The sequence below is a fragment of the Candoia aspera genome, chromosome 2 (genome assembly GCF_035149785.1).
Source record: "Candoia aspera isolate rCanAsp1 chromosome 2, rCanAsp1.hap2, whole genome shotgun sequence".
Taxonomy (NCBI): domain Eukaryota; kingdom Metazoa; phylum Chordata; class Lepidosauria; order Squamata; family Boidae; genus Candoia; species Candoia aspera.
The window spans coordinates 108203757-108218504 of NC_086154.1; the positions used below are offsets into that span (position 1 = coordinate 108203757).

General features: G+C 40.9%; 1 protein-coding gene across 1 annotated transcript in view; it reads left to right on the top strand.

Moving 5' to 3' along the window:
- Nucleotides 1–4949: 4949 nt before the first annotated feature.
- Nucleotides 4950–14748, top strand: part of QRICH2 (glutamine rich 2) — a 72307-nt gene continuing 62508 nt past the window's right edge. The window contains exons 1-2 of the mRNA XM_063292990.1: nucleotides 4950–5621; nucleotides 13272–13376. Coding sequence (XP_063149060.1) covers nucleotides 4950–5621; nucleotides 13272–13376 — 777 coding nt within the window. The remainder of the gene's footprint in view (nucleotides 5622–13271; nucleotides 13377–14748) is intronic.

Genomic DNA, 14748 nt, shown 5'->3' on the forward strand with positions numbered 1-14748 from the left:
AGAATTCAGCAGGACTTCCTTCTCATTAAGAAACAAATATTCAGCATGAATTTATGTATTTACCACATCACTATATATAGCCACCCATCTTGCAATCACAACTCCAGGCAGCGAAAAGAGTAAAAGCCAACAACCCCACCCTAATGAATAACAACATAAACAGCAATGACATAATAACGCAATTAATGACACAGTAATAACACAACTTCTGTTATTAAAACAGAAGTAGATCCTAATATATGTCTGCCAAGTGGTAAAGTATCTATCCTTTGGGATAGTTTCTGGTGTGAGAGTATGTCTGGCTTCAGTGGGAAGTACGGAAGGCAGTCGCCACTCTTCCTCATCTTACGACCAGGATATCCAATTATAGGTTAGAAAATCTGCACAAAATCTAATTTTTTTTTCCAGCAACAAGATGCTGACCCTGCATAAGTAGACAGTATACAATTATAGAATAGTTAGTTATATGACTAAACAAATAAAGTTGTTCCAAATTGATTCTGTGTTGCGTTTGTTCATTGTTCAACATATAATGTATACATACTTCTTGCAATGTTTTTTCATGTTTTTTTCCCCAGAAGAACAAAAAAGCCTGAGCCTATGCATATTTACTCAGAAGTGAATCTATTGGAGTGCCTAAGTGAGGGTGCATAATACTTTAAAGATTAATGATAGAGATATTTACCTGCTAAATTTGGCAGGCTGCTCTTAAAAAACAGAGTAAAGCCCAGACTGTGTTAACTGGGTGACTTTGGGCCAGTCATTCTCTCCCAACCCAAACTACCTCACAGGGTTGTTGTGGGGAAAATAGGAGGAGGGAATATTAAGAATGTATGCTGCCTTAAGTTGACTACAATAAAGGCAGGCTAAAAATCCCAAAGAGAGATTTTTATTTGCATGTTAGTTACTGGCATCTTTAAGCAGATCCTTTTCTATATTTCTAAAAAAGAGAGATTAATCCCAGATGCACAGCAAGAAAAAAAAAGATTTGTTTGTCTCCACTTGTTCAGAAATGAAGCATTAAATCAGAGCTCAGTTTCTGATCACACATTACTTTTTCATTCACCCTCAAATGTCCAAGGGAGACAAAAAACTAGCATTATCTTAACCCTCCCTTCTTTATGCATATTTCCTAATTTCCAACCACATTTTCCACAAATAACCAATTCAATTTCTCTCTTGTTCACTGATACCTCCCTGCCTCTGCTCCATTTTTTTGTATAGCATTGCTGTGCTGAGCCATGTTGAGAATTACAGCATGGAATCATCCTGAAAGTGGCATATGTGCTGAAGAGATGTATGTCATCAAATACCTTCCTCTGGAGGTGAAGAGGGGGAGGTATGGCAATGAACAGAAGTCAGGAGAAATTACAACGCAAACTTTCAAGTTTCGAACAGTATTTTGGAGACCCAATAACTGGGTTCATATACTGTGTTGGTTTGTTTAACTATGCTATGTTAAATAAGCTTCATTTTGCTAGGTTCATACAACACACTAAATCAGGGATTCTCAATCTTAGCAACTTTAAGATGTGTGGACTTCAACCCAGCTTGCTGGCTGGGGAATTCTGGGAGTTGAAGTCCACACATCTTCAAGTTGCTAAGGTTGAGAAACCCTGCATTAAACCATGCACTAAATCATAAAACATTGTTTACAAAGCACAATGACTGTGTTAGCACCACATATTACATCTAAACCAAAGCACACAATGACCAGTATGTTATAGTAGTTAGGTTAAATTTTAACATATTTATATTTTTATATTATTGATATTATTGTATATTATTGACATTATATGATGGTTAAGTGTTTTTATTGTGAACCACCCAGAGTCCCTCCTTGTGGGGGAGAGGGGCGGTGATAAATTTGATTAAATAAATAAATAAATAAATAGAGGGACATTCTTGAAGATGTGGGGGGGGGGAGAAGCATGCTTTACATCTGTATTCAGCTATCTGAACCCGATAATTTTAAAATATATTGATAACTGTTGGAAAAGTTAATTTGATGTAAGATTCTAATCTATATTTTCAGAATAAAGACATGCAATCATATGAGCAGATTGCAGAGAAACTTTCTGAGTCCCAATAATAGGTATTCTCTCTTTCATCCTGCCTCCACTGGTTGGCCCTTCATAGTTACTCATTGGCTTTAAAGAGGAATGTAGTAGATCTGCCCAGATAAGGACTAAATGTGAATATATTTCATTTACATTTAATAAAATATAAGCAGTAGTATTCTCCTGTTCTATATTCAATATATTTATTGGCATAGTATGATTTGTAATGCTGGGAAATTACAATTAATGTTGCGAGCTGGAGCATCTGGCAGGGGGTCAAAAAAGTCAAGATGGCAGCCACAACTGCACAATCAAAGATGCATCTCCTTTTTTACACACATTGCATATAACATGGGTGGGGCTTTGATTGTTCTTTTGCAGCTGTCATCCTCACTTTTCTTGACACCCCCCCTTTGCAGATGCCCCTGTTTGGGGGCCTCAGGGGTGGCTACATCCAAAGCTTTCTGGTACTTCATGAGACCCTCAAGTGGTTATGCATTCAGAAGCCCTTGACAGGTAGTTCTAATAAGTGTGTTCCAAGGACAACTTAATTTTGCCTGAAGCAAGAAGCTTTGTTGGAGAAAGGAGGAAGAGCCTTTATCTGGCAGGGCAGTCTTTTCTAGGGGAACACCCTGATGGCTGTTGTAAAGTCCTTGCTGCTGGTCCGCGACCCAGCAGAAAAGAATGCCAGCATAGCACCTGCTGCCCCACCTGCCCAGCCCAATCCTGCCCTAGTAATGAGCCTGCAACTGGAGCTGCCCTTGCAATTTTAATACAGGGCAGTGGTGGACACTGGTAAGATATGGCAAAGGGGGAGGGGGTTCTTTGGCTTCATTTCCCCTCCCAGCAAACATCCTCTGCCAGTAGGAAAACCACCACTCACCCTGCTCCCTAATGCGGGGAGCAGCAGGGTTGAGTGACAGTAGTGGATGCTTGAAATGGCACCCCTGTCAAGTTGCTTAACCAACAAGTTGCCAGCACAGAGAGGCAGCCTAGTGCTCTTCTGCACAAATGCGAAATTTAGGGTTGGACCTATCCTGGCTGACAGGGCAGAGGGGCAGAGTGAAGCAGGAGGGAGTGATGCATAATGAACAAGCTCCACCCTTGACTTTGCCAGACGGGGATGGCAGTGTTGGCCGTGGGCCTGGTTCTTTCCTCCCAGCCAGCAGGATCCAGAGGTAGCCTATGGCCAGGGAGCCAGAAAAGAGCAGCGAAATGATGCCACTTCTCTCAAGTAATAAAAACAGTTTTAAAAATGGACATGGGAAGCCCCTTCAAAGCAGAACCAATGGGAAAACTTCAATGCACCCACTGGTGACTGGACAGCAGCAGGCAAGTGCCACAACCCAGCTCTCTTTCCTAAAGAACCTTGTCTTCAGCATGGGCATAGCAAAGTCAAGCACCTTGAAAAGCACCATTCATTCACTGTACAGGCAGATGCCTCTATGGCTGTGTTTCTCAACCTTGCATGCTGGCTGGGGAATTCTGGGAGTTGAAGTCCACACATCTTCAAGTGGCCATGGTTGAGAAACAGTGCTCTATGGAAACCAGGCATGTGGTCCCAGCAGCTAGACAGGTGGGAGTATGCCCACAGCAGCCTAAAATGACCAATTGGTGCTGGGCAGATGTGACTCCCAACTGTGCCAGCAACCACATTATGGATGAAGCATCAGATCATGTCAAGAGCATGCAGTGTGTCAGGAGAAAACAAAACAAAACAAAAAACAGAACTGGAGTAGTTAAAGTCCACTTTAAGCTGCCTCAGCTGGGCACTGAGGATTAGACAAAGGCAACATCATAGCATAAGAAAATAATTACCGAGCATGTTCCTTCTGCAGTTGGTGGGGTGTGAGGATGGGACTGTAGTATTTCTCAACCTCAGCAGCTTTAAGATGCATGGACTTCAACTCCCAGAATGGCTGGGGAATTCTGGGAGTTGAGCAATTCTGGGAGTTGAAGTCCATGCATCTTGAAGTTGCTGAGGTTGAGAAACACTGCTATAGAATATCTTTGGGTTGACCTAGGGTTAGCATCAATCTACAGTGTTTTAACACCGTTCTGGCAGGGAAAATAAAGCCCCTTTGATCATATGTTGGATATATCATACTGTAAACTTTACATTTGTATGTGATTGTGTGTCCACATTTAATCTTGGCTGAATCTTTTTCTCGGAAATGATTGCTGCCGTGATAGGGGAAACTAAACAAGAAGCTGAACAGCTCACATTAACACTTCGATTCCGAACGGGGCGCTTCTTGGCGCCTTTGCGCGAAAGGAACTACTTCTCGCGGCTCAGCACGCCGTGAAATCAAACGGGTAACCTTGCAACGTTGCCTAGCAACCAGGAATGCCGAAGTGCATCAATCAGCGGGCGACGGTGTAAACAAAAGCACATGGGCAGATGCGGCGGCGAATCCTCGAACTGGGAGGTTTGTTACGCCAGCAACGGAATGTGAGAACTGGAACGGGGCTGGATTGTACGGCGGAGAAGATTCCATTCGCAGAGAGGCCGAGAGACGCCCTATTTTATCCCGGCTTTAACTAACAGGAGCTTGAAAAGGCTTCCATAAATGGGATCTCATTAGTGAAAGAACAGGAAAGAATAGGAGATATTAGAGAAAAACCATCGTAATAATAGTCCTAGAATTGCTTTTTTAGGATGTGAACTTGTTCTTTTTTTTTGCTGCTGCTGCTGCTGCAGAAAAGTATCCTTCTTCTGAAGAAAAAAGAAGCTTTAGTGATGGAACTGCTTTCCTAACCAGAACGTTATATTTTCTGAGAGTCAATATATGAGCACAGATTTATATAGTTGCACTAAAAGCAGATTTTCTTTATTTATTTTTCAAAGAAATTTTCAAGCAGTTGTCCCACTCAGAATTTGTTACCAAAATGTCTGTCAAAGTGACATTGTATGAACTGGTGGATCTCTCCATAGGGACTCCGGAGATTGGCATCATCAATTTCAATGCCCTCCATGCTCTCCTCCACGCTATCATCAGTTACCTCAACATTCAAGATATCAAAGCGGACGTGAAGGCGGACAGAGGTCCTCCAACCAAGCCAGAATTGCTTTCTGCTGCAGTTGAGGAAGGACCCAGTGATTTACTGGGTCAAGAGGCATTCCTAAAACAGAAGGAGGACATTTTGGGAGCAGAACCAGATGCTCAGCTTGCTGACTTGGAAAAGAAACTAAAGCTGATGGAGACCAATCTCCATGGCATGAAAGGTCAGATTAAAGGTATGGGAGGCCAGGTCCAGGGAGTATTAGATCATGTCAAAGGAGTAGAAGATCAAGTCCATGGAGTGCAAAATCAAATTCAGGGAATACAAGATGAAGTCCATGGAGTGCAAGATCAAGCTCAGGGAGTGCAGGATAAAGTGAAAGGAATGGGGAAACAGCTCAAAGGGTTTGAAAAGCACATTGCTGGACTAGAGAGGCTTCCTTCGGGGACTGAATTGATAGAGAAGACCAAAAGTGGATCCGGCACAGCTGTATCTGACATGTGGCAAATGATGCAGATGCAGAAAAAGATTGAAGCCAATGACAATGGAATCAACCAGGTAGGTGAACTTTCAATCTAGGTGATTTATAGTGGTAGCAAAATGCAGCTTTATATAGAATCTCGACAAAATATATTTTAAAAAAACTAAAATCATAGTTATCGATTTGCATTGAACCTTTAACTGTAAGGGGTACATGATGGTAAGTTTTTTCTTTAACAGTGTGCTTTACTGTATTTCAAAGCACATCATGACTATTCCACAGGGACATTTCAGAATCACATAATCTGCATGTATAATGAGATGGACAACAACAAATTATCTTAAAGTACCAGGTCATGCCTCCCAGTTCCCAAATTTCTGATATCACTTCCATTTGGGGTAGATGTTTGCTTCATACACACTGTAGCTTTTTTTTCTTTTTTTTAATTAAGAATATACTAGTAATTTTGGTCTGTAAAGCCAGTGGGTATGTTTTCTGGTAGGTGTTACACTTGGTGGAGGTTTTTCAATCACTGGAAAAAAACAAAAACTGTGAACTAAGAAAATCCCCTGTGGATGACATACCTCTGGAGGTAAAAAGAGAAGAATCTGGGCTCTGAGGCAAGAAATTGGGAAAAGTGAGTTTATAGGCACTGGCTGGGCTAAAGTCTTTGTACCAGCACCCTCTTTGTAAATGAAGAAATAATGGCTTTTGCTAAGATATATGTTGACAGCTGCAAGAACAAACTTGGCACAATATTGGCACAACGCAATAACTTGGCATAACATTGGAAAAGAGAAATCTTGCCGATATTAGATTGGGAGGCTAAAACTGGAGAATATTCAAGCAGGAATGGCTCCCTTATATACAGCATATTACATAGCGAGGCAAATGTAGACCCTTGGAGTACAGTTTCTAGGACCTAAACAGAAACCAGCAACACACTTCAACATTCAATGTAAAGTATAGATATTCAAATTGTGGTTGGCGTTCGGGGAAACAGATGGAAGGGAAGGGGAGAATATGTTTCTAGAAAGTCTTTTCATAATGATTTTATCTATATTCAGTAGCTGATCTTTTGTTTTATCTTTTTTTCTTTTGTATTTCACTATCTCAACAATAAAAATATTAAAAAAAATAATTGCTAACCTATGTAGTAGTTGCAAAGATGCGTAAGAAAACATGTAAGGGTAAATTTGAAAGACTGAATGATAGAGTATGATTATGATTGTTTCAAGTTGATTTGGAGGAATCCAAGAGGCAGGCTACTTTGGTAACCAACCACTAATAATCAAGTAAAAGGAGAACACAGCTTATTTGACTAATCAGGAAAAAAAAAGATTTCATTTACACAGTTTTTATTATATCCTTCTTCGGAAGAATTTTGCACAAGCTTCCTTGTTACCAGTTTCTCTAGGACAAGAGGTAAATTAAAGCTGGGTTGTTGGTACCCATTCAAAAAGCAAAGGGGTAGGCAAAGAACTGTGATCTTGCCTTACAGCTTTTTCTGGTTTATAAGAAACACACACACACACATCATTTCATTTGTCCTCTGCATATGATCTGGTCAGCCCAACCTTTGTTAACTCAGTGCTCTCCAGATATGCTGGGCTCTAACACCTTTCCTCCACACTCAATATGGTGTTAGCTATCTTGGCTAAGAATTATTGGAACTGTATCTCACACATTGTGGGGGGGGCAACAAACTGGGGAACATTGGCTTGTTTAAACATACAATACTGACATTAAGTTATTGCTGGTCTTACATCTTCATCTTGCATGCTGGCTGGGAAATTCTGGGAGTTGAAGTCCACATATCTTAAAGTTGCTAAGGCTGAGAACACTGGCCTAGACTCATCCTTATTGTTTTCTTGGCAACAACATGGAACTATTGCGACATTGCTTTATTTCAGAATCTTTTTTCAACTTCCCAGTCTAGCCTACAACCTTGTGACTTCCTGGTGGTCTCCCATCCACGTACTGATCAGGTCCAACCTTACTTAGTTTTTCTGAGCTGAGTTAAGGTTGCTATATAGTCACAACTGCACTCTTGACACTCAGTAGCTATTCAGGAACCTGTTGCTCTTGATTTCATACCACATTATATGACAACCCTTCTAGTATAATTCAAACAACACTTCATATTGATTTAAGCAGAGAGAGCAAAACTGATGCTTTGGATGGATGTTCATGCAACAGCTTTTCCTCTGAGTATCTCTTAAGAGTCATTTGCTCAAAAGTAGCCATTTTGAGTCAGTGATGGAAGCCTTCACATACAGATTTTCTTCCGTGTGAATAGAGCTAAAAATGAAGAAGGAATAGGGATACATATATAAGCTCTGTCCTCCAGTGCTTTAGCTCTTTGTGCATTTAATTCTGCAGAGCGCTTCAGTATATTTGGCTAATCAGGCAGATGCGTTGCTGCAGAATGTCTGTAACAAGCAAAGATCTAGAAGACAAAAACACGCAGGAATACTGGCAGCTTCATATGCACGCCCATGTTAGAGTGTGCTGCTCTGTCCCACCTCCCTAGTGCTTTTTTAGCTTGTTTTCTTTTGAATATTGCCATATCTGATGTCCATCTTATACTGATACCTTCTTGCATGGGAACTGACGGATACAGTACTGCATTTCATAGGGCAACTCTGGCAGATGAATAGCATAGATCAAGCTAAAAGAACCTTGATCTTGCAGATGTCCTTGCATCATGGCCTGTAATAACATTCCTGGAGGAGAGTTGGCAATTAGGTTTGTTGCACAGTGTAACACCCGGAGTGTGGGTGATAGTGCTTTTCTTCTGATGCAGCAGGTGTGCAGAGAAGGACAATGGCAAATGACCTTAGAAGTGGAGGCAATTGGACATGGGAAGAGGATGAGATAGAGTAGGATATGGTGGGGTAAGTAGGGTAGGTTAGCAATTGGATTGCACTTGTAAAAACTAATTTAAAATTAAACTTAGCAACTTAGTTTAATTGAAGTATGATTAGAAATAGACCCATAACTTCATCTCCATTCACATTACTACAGTTAGAATTAATTTAAGAGCCAGTTTGGTGTAGTAATTAAGGTACCAGGCTAGAAACTGGGAGACTGTGAGTTCTAGTCCTGACATAGGCACGAACCCAGCTGGGGGACCTTGGGCCAGTCACTTTCTTTCAGCCCTAGGAAGGAAGCAATGGCAAACCACTTCTAAAATCTTGCCAATAAAACTTCAGGGACTTGTCTAAGCAGTCTCCAGGAGTCAACACTGACTTGAAGGCACCAAAAAACAAAAAAACTATCTGAGGTAACACATTTCCTCAAAGAGATGAATTGTATGGGAAGAACCATGATAAGTGGATTCATGCCTTTCAAAAACAGATTGTACTGTTGCTTCCTGCATAACTACTTAAAATCATACCTAGCTGAGTGTGATTGTTCTACCAGAGGTCTGAGAATCTAGGGGATTCAGATCAGGCAGGCTCTGAGCTGCCAAAATTAAAGAACAACTCTGACACAAGTAGAAACCTGGGAGAATGCCAGTAATGTGTGCTCATCCCTATCCTCCTTAGTCATCTTTTTTTCTTGATTAGAGCTGCTGAACCAAAAATAGTTCAACCTCAAGCTGCAAGGTATGCCAAGAATGGCTCCCCATAGAGAGAAGCCATGCAATGGGCCACTGCTGGAGCTGTTGCAATGCATTCCATCCTTAGGAAGTTTCCATTTGTCCTAGAGGCTCCTGTCAGTTTACCCTGATGAACCAGGTGAGATGGACAGGGAAGATGCTCCTCCTCTTGCTGTTTGGAAGATACCATATTCCTTTTGGTGCTGAGATCCCAGAACTGCATATTGGTGGTAGTGGGAGATACCCCCAATATAGATTTGCAGGACTAGTCCTACAGTAAGGCAGAATGTGACAGTGGTTTTAATCTGCAGAAACCACAGTGTTCCTAAATAGCCTTACTAATTTTTCTCTCCAGAAGCATACAACTGTTTTCTGCTTTCTCAGCTAACCTCCAACAGTACATGCAGGACATTGACCCATCAGCAGTGCTGCAGTTGCAGTTCTTCTGAATATGGAAATGGAACAGGATAGAAATCATCTTGTTCTTAGTTGGTCCTACCTGCTGATGTACAGAAACATCTCCTGCTGCATTCTAGAATGTAAGACTCATCCCTCCCATTAGAAATCTTCTGTATAATATTCCTAAGACTCTACTGTAATAAAATATTAATGCAATTCAGAAGAAGAATTTGTTTGTATTGATGTGTAGTTGCACAAGCAAGTTAAGGTCCTTACTTGGAACTTCAGAGAAGAACAACCTTGAGCAAGTCATTATCCTTAATCCAAATTCTGTTCAGTGGAATTGATTCCCAAAAAACTGAATAGTCTTGCAGGCTGAACCTTGGTTTGCACTTCACAAGTCTTTTGGATGTACATTGAAAAATTCTGTGTTGTGGGGAAAGCTATAGAAAAAAGTCATATAAATTCAAATTGGGTGGTCATGGTAGTGCAAAATCTGGCTGTGTCAGCACTGAATTAATGAGTGGCAAAAGCTTATGTCCAGTGGAATCAAGCAAAACTCTGAGAAGGCATGCCTGCACTTGATTTCTTAATAAAATGCCTGGTGCTCGGATTGTTAACAAACCCCCTGGTAACAAGTGCACTGAAGTGAGAAATAGTGCCTTGAAGATTTTGTTATTTTGCAAAATTTTATGGTCTTCCAGTTCCCCATCAGGTCTAGACAGAGACGTAGTTACTTCCTTTAGACAAGGAGATAGGCAATCTGTAACCGAATCTGTACTGATGAACCCCAGATCTTTTTAGATCTAACCCACATGGCCAATGCTGAGACATCATGGGAGTTGCAGTCTTAACTGGATGGGTTACAGGTTGCCCATCTCTACTGTAGGCTAAAGCATAATTCCTTATCTGTAACTTGAGTCCTCCAGATGTGTTGGCTTACCATTTTGGATTTTATATTTATTTATTGCATTTTATAATAATTGTGATGTGTCTGGTTTTATGAGATTTTAATGTTTATGTTCAGAGTTTGATTTTATTGTAAACCGCCCAGAGTCCCTCTCTTGGGGGAGATGGGCTGTAATTAAATTTGAATAATAAATAAATAAATAAATATTTCCTAATTTCCTACCAGCATGATGAAACATTTAGTATTTGAAACTTCAGTTCATGTTTTGGTGGCTCATCTGAGAAACATAGTTGCTAAAGAAAACTAGGTAACCTTCTGTGCAATCCCATTGCTTTGGCTGGTATACTCTCCCCATGCCATTCTACTGTATGATGTTCTGGCTGCAACCAACTTTTCCTCAAATCATCTTGTTTTTCCAGTGGTGTGGGGACACTATTTAGGGAGAGAAAGGGGTGATATTTCTCTCTCTGTCCTCCTCCTACACGTTTCAAACTACACGCAATTACTCTTTGGAAGCATTTACATATCTGTGATTAGCTCCCTGGGTGGCTCTCCTGTTGTAAACAAGCAAAGGCACCTGGGTATGAAGTAAGGATACCAACAGAGTAAATCCCTTCGCTTTCCAAAGTAACATGTTGTTAGTAGCACTTCTGCATCTATTAGGGGAGGTAAAAAAACTAATCCATAGCAAATACTCTTGAAATGCATAATTTCTTGAAAGGGTTAAACTTGAGTATATCAAAAGGCAAGGTGGCTTCTTGCAGAAAATCTTGTATCTTTAGTATTTAATTTAAAAAAAAACCATACACACACAAGCCCACTTTTGCAAAAATCAGCCATTTATACTCAATATCTATGGTTCTTGACATTCCAAAAGTACTTCTAGAAATGTGATTCTGACCCCAGAGTTTTCCATTGCTGGTACTGTGTCCATCTCCTAGATGCACTAAGATATCTATTCTACAGTCTCTGTCCTGAGTCCTAAGAGGTATCATTTCTGCTGGGATGGGAAAGAATGTGAATATCTGGATCTTTTTTTTTCCTCCACTGGGAATAAGAACTACTTACAGAGCTGCAGTAGTCCTACTTCCAAGGGTCTGTGGTAGCTGCTGTCCAGTCTCTCTCCAAGATAACAAGGGCGAGGCATTCCCCCCCCTTACTCCTCTCATTGGTTGGGTGGGTGAGAACAGCAACAACCAAAAAAGTCCAAGAAACAGTTGTTGGGACCCTGATGAGATGTGGATCATGGCAAGTGCTAGCAATAAAGTGCCGTTTAGCCAAAGAAGAGAGAGGAGGAGGAGGAGCTGGGTTCACACATCACATTAAACCAGTGTTTCTCAACCTTGGCAACTTTAAGACGTGTGGACTTCAACTTCCAGAATTCCGCTGGCTGGGGAATTCTGGGGGTTGAAGTCCACACGTCTTAAAGTTGCCAAGGTTGAGAAACACTGCATTAAGCTGTCCTGTGGCGTGTTTGGCTTAAGGTGTATTGTATGAACCCAGCCTTGGTGGTTTTTAAAGCATGATTTATGCTGGGCAAATTAGCCAATGGTGTAATCTTTAATAAACCAAGGTTAAAACAAGCCCTGGAATAGCACAGTGCGAATGTAGCCACTAAGCATTGGGCTCGGATCTGAGTGTTTCTTGCTAGCATTTTGAGCATTAACTCTTCTTCAGAAGCAGTTGTGTCTTTCTGTACCTAAATTTCTTCCGCCACAGGTAAAAAATAAAATTGCCTCTGAAAAACAGCTAACAAAGGTAGACTGGCATGGGCATCTCAGCATGGGTTAGTTTTTTTTGAACAGATTTTTTAAGTGGAGTTTGTTGCATCAAATCTGTTACCTTATTATGATAAGGGAAGGGCAGAGCCAGGCATTGATGGCCATCAGGGAGAGGACATGTGGGTTTGGGAAGTAGTAGGGCTAGCAGTGGGGGCAACTCATGCCTCAGTTGCAGGTCCAGCATGAGTTGGTTGTGGTGCTTTGATACAATGAAATATATGAGAATGGGGTAGGGATTTTTTAAAACAAACATCCTGTGAGGTCTTTTATTTTTATTTTAACTACTGTACATTGATTTCTCAAGGCATCTTTTTTTTCCTCACGAATTCCTTAATGTTTAAAAAAGGAATGTGCCATGCTGCTATTTGAAGATGACATTGAATGGATGTGTTCTTCTCCAGTGAACTTTGCCGGTTCTCAACTGTCGGCGGCTTTTTTGTGCCCCCCCCCCTGCCTGTTCCAGCAATCAGACATCACATGCTCCTCCCCCTGAAGGTCCAATGCTATTGGTCGTTATTCCCTTTTGATTGGCAGTGAAGAAGGAATTCTGGGAATTTGAATATGTTGCTGCTGTGAATATTTTCTCTGCTTATTTGGTTAGGGGTGATTTTGAGTCTGGAGGGAATGCTTGGGCCTCTCCTTCAAAACTAACATTTGGTGGAGTACTTTCTGATCCCTCCAGTAACCTCACAATAATTTCCAAAGAATTTTCAATACAGAGACCTAGATTCCTCTGGAGGCTGCACTCTTTTTTTCTTAAGGAAAAAACTGCATTTTCCTGACTTCCTTTCCTTCTTTTGCTGCAGCTTAGCTCAGGGGAAAAAACATTCTTTCTGTACAGCCCCCCTGCCAACTGCTTTGAAATAAAGTTAGTTTGTGAGATTTAAGCATGGATTTCCCATGGCATGTTTGTTTGGTTTCAGACCTCAGGAACGTGAGGAAGGCAAGGGCTAAACTGGAGATCATCCTTATCCACCCTTTAGAGGAGTGCATAAATTCACACGTTCACTTTCTCACTCTCTCCCTGTGGTAGGCCATGTCCCTCTTACAAGATTTAGTGGATGAGACGAGCAACATGAAATCAGCCACAAGCAACCTGGAGGATGAAGTACAAAGAGTCAAGGAACACTTAGCTTTGGTAAGCAGCTTTTATTCTGTTCTTTTGGGAATAAAACCTGAGGGAGTTAGTTGGCTGCCTTTGTTCAAGACCTGGTTGTTTTCTTCTTTCTGAAAACTTCAGGGTCCTGGATTTTACCCAGTTTGGCAGCCTGACTAGGTACTCACTTCCAAATGGAGACACACATACATGCAGGTATACATACTGTACTTATGAGGAACAGCTGTGGAATGTATTAGGGGTTAATTCCTACATAGAAATCGAGGATTGTTTGAATTGCCTTTTACTTTTCAACAAAAGGTAGAGGTTTACAAATCCTGGCAGAGCAGCAATTCAGATGCTTTCCCAATGTATTGTTTTGTTTTGTGGGCCTGGCATCCAGGGAACTAAACTATACAAAGAATTACACGACTGAATTCATGATTTTTCCAGAAATGGCCAGGGTGGGGTATACATGCTTTTGACTGAGATTTTGGGCAAAAGCAGTGTGCTATATAAACTGTTTGTCTCCTGCAACAGTCCTGAGCTGATCAGGTTCCTAAGCAGTACATTTGGGGAGTGAAAATGCCCACTAGAGTTAATCAGAGCTCCCCCACCCCACCTGAAAATTGGAAAGAGGTTATTGGATCAGTACGGCACTAGTAGGACTATGGTAGGTCAGGGGTCCCCAAACACTTCAGCTCATCAACCCTTTCATGAAGTTTCAGGTTGTTCATTTACTCTCAAACATTTATTTTATCAAAATAATTTAATAAATAGTACTTTAACTAATAGTACTATGAATAATAATAACAACAACAGGTCATTATACTCAGCTTGTGCAAGAAGATCACACAAACTAACTATAAACAATGACATAACACAGTCACCAAAATGATTCACTGGAACATCTGTAAAAATTATCATTTGCCAGTAATGAAAAATTGGTGGAAACATAGATGAAAAAGTAGTCGAAAATGAGCAAGTTAAAATATTGTGGGATTTTTGAATACAAACTAATAAAGTCTTGGCACCTAACACTCCAGATTTAACTATGGTTGAAAAGAAGAAAGTGTGGATAATTGATGTAGCAATACCAGGGAATGGTAGAATAGAAGACAAAGAATTGGAGAAGGACACAAAGTATCAAGATCTGAAAACTGAAGTTGAAAGATGAACTGACATGAATTGGCAGTGGCGGCCCCAGTGGTTATCGGCACACTGGGTGCCATACCGAAAAGCCTCGAATGACACTTAGAGAATTTGCACACTGACAAAATTTTCATCTGTCAATTACAAAAGGCCACACTGCTTGGATCCGCACATCCACCGAATAAATTATGATACCCTAGATTCTTGGGAAGAACTCGATGCGAATGAAGGCCAATACCAGCTAAAGAACTGGCAGCTGTGA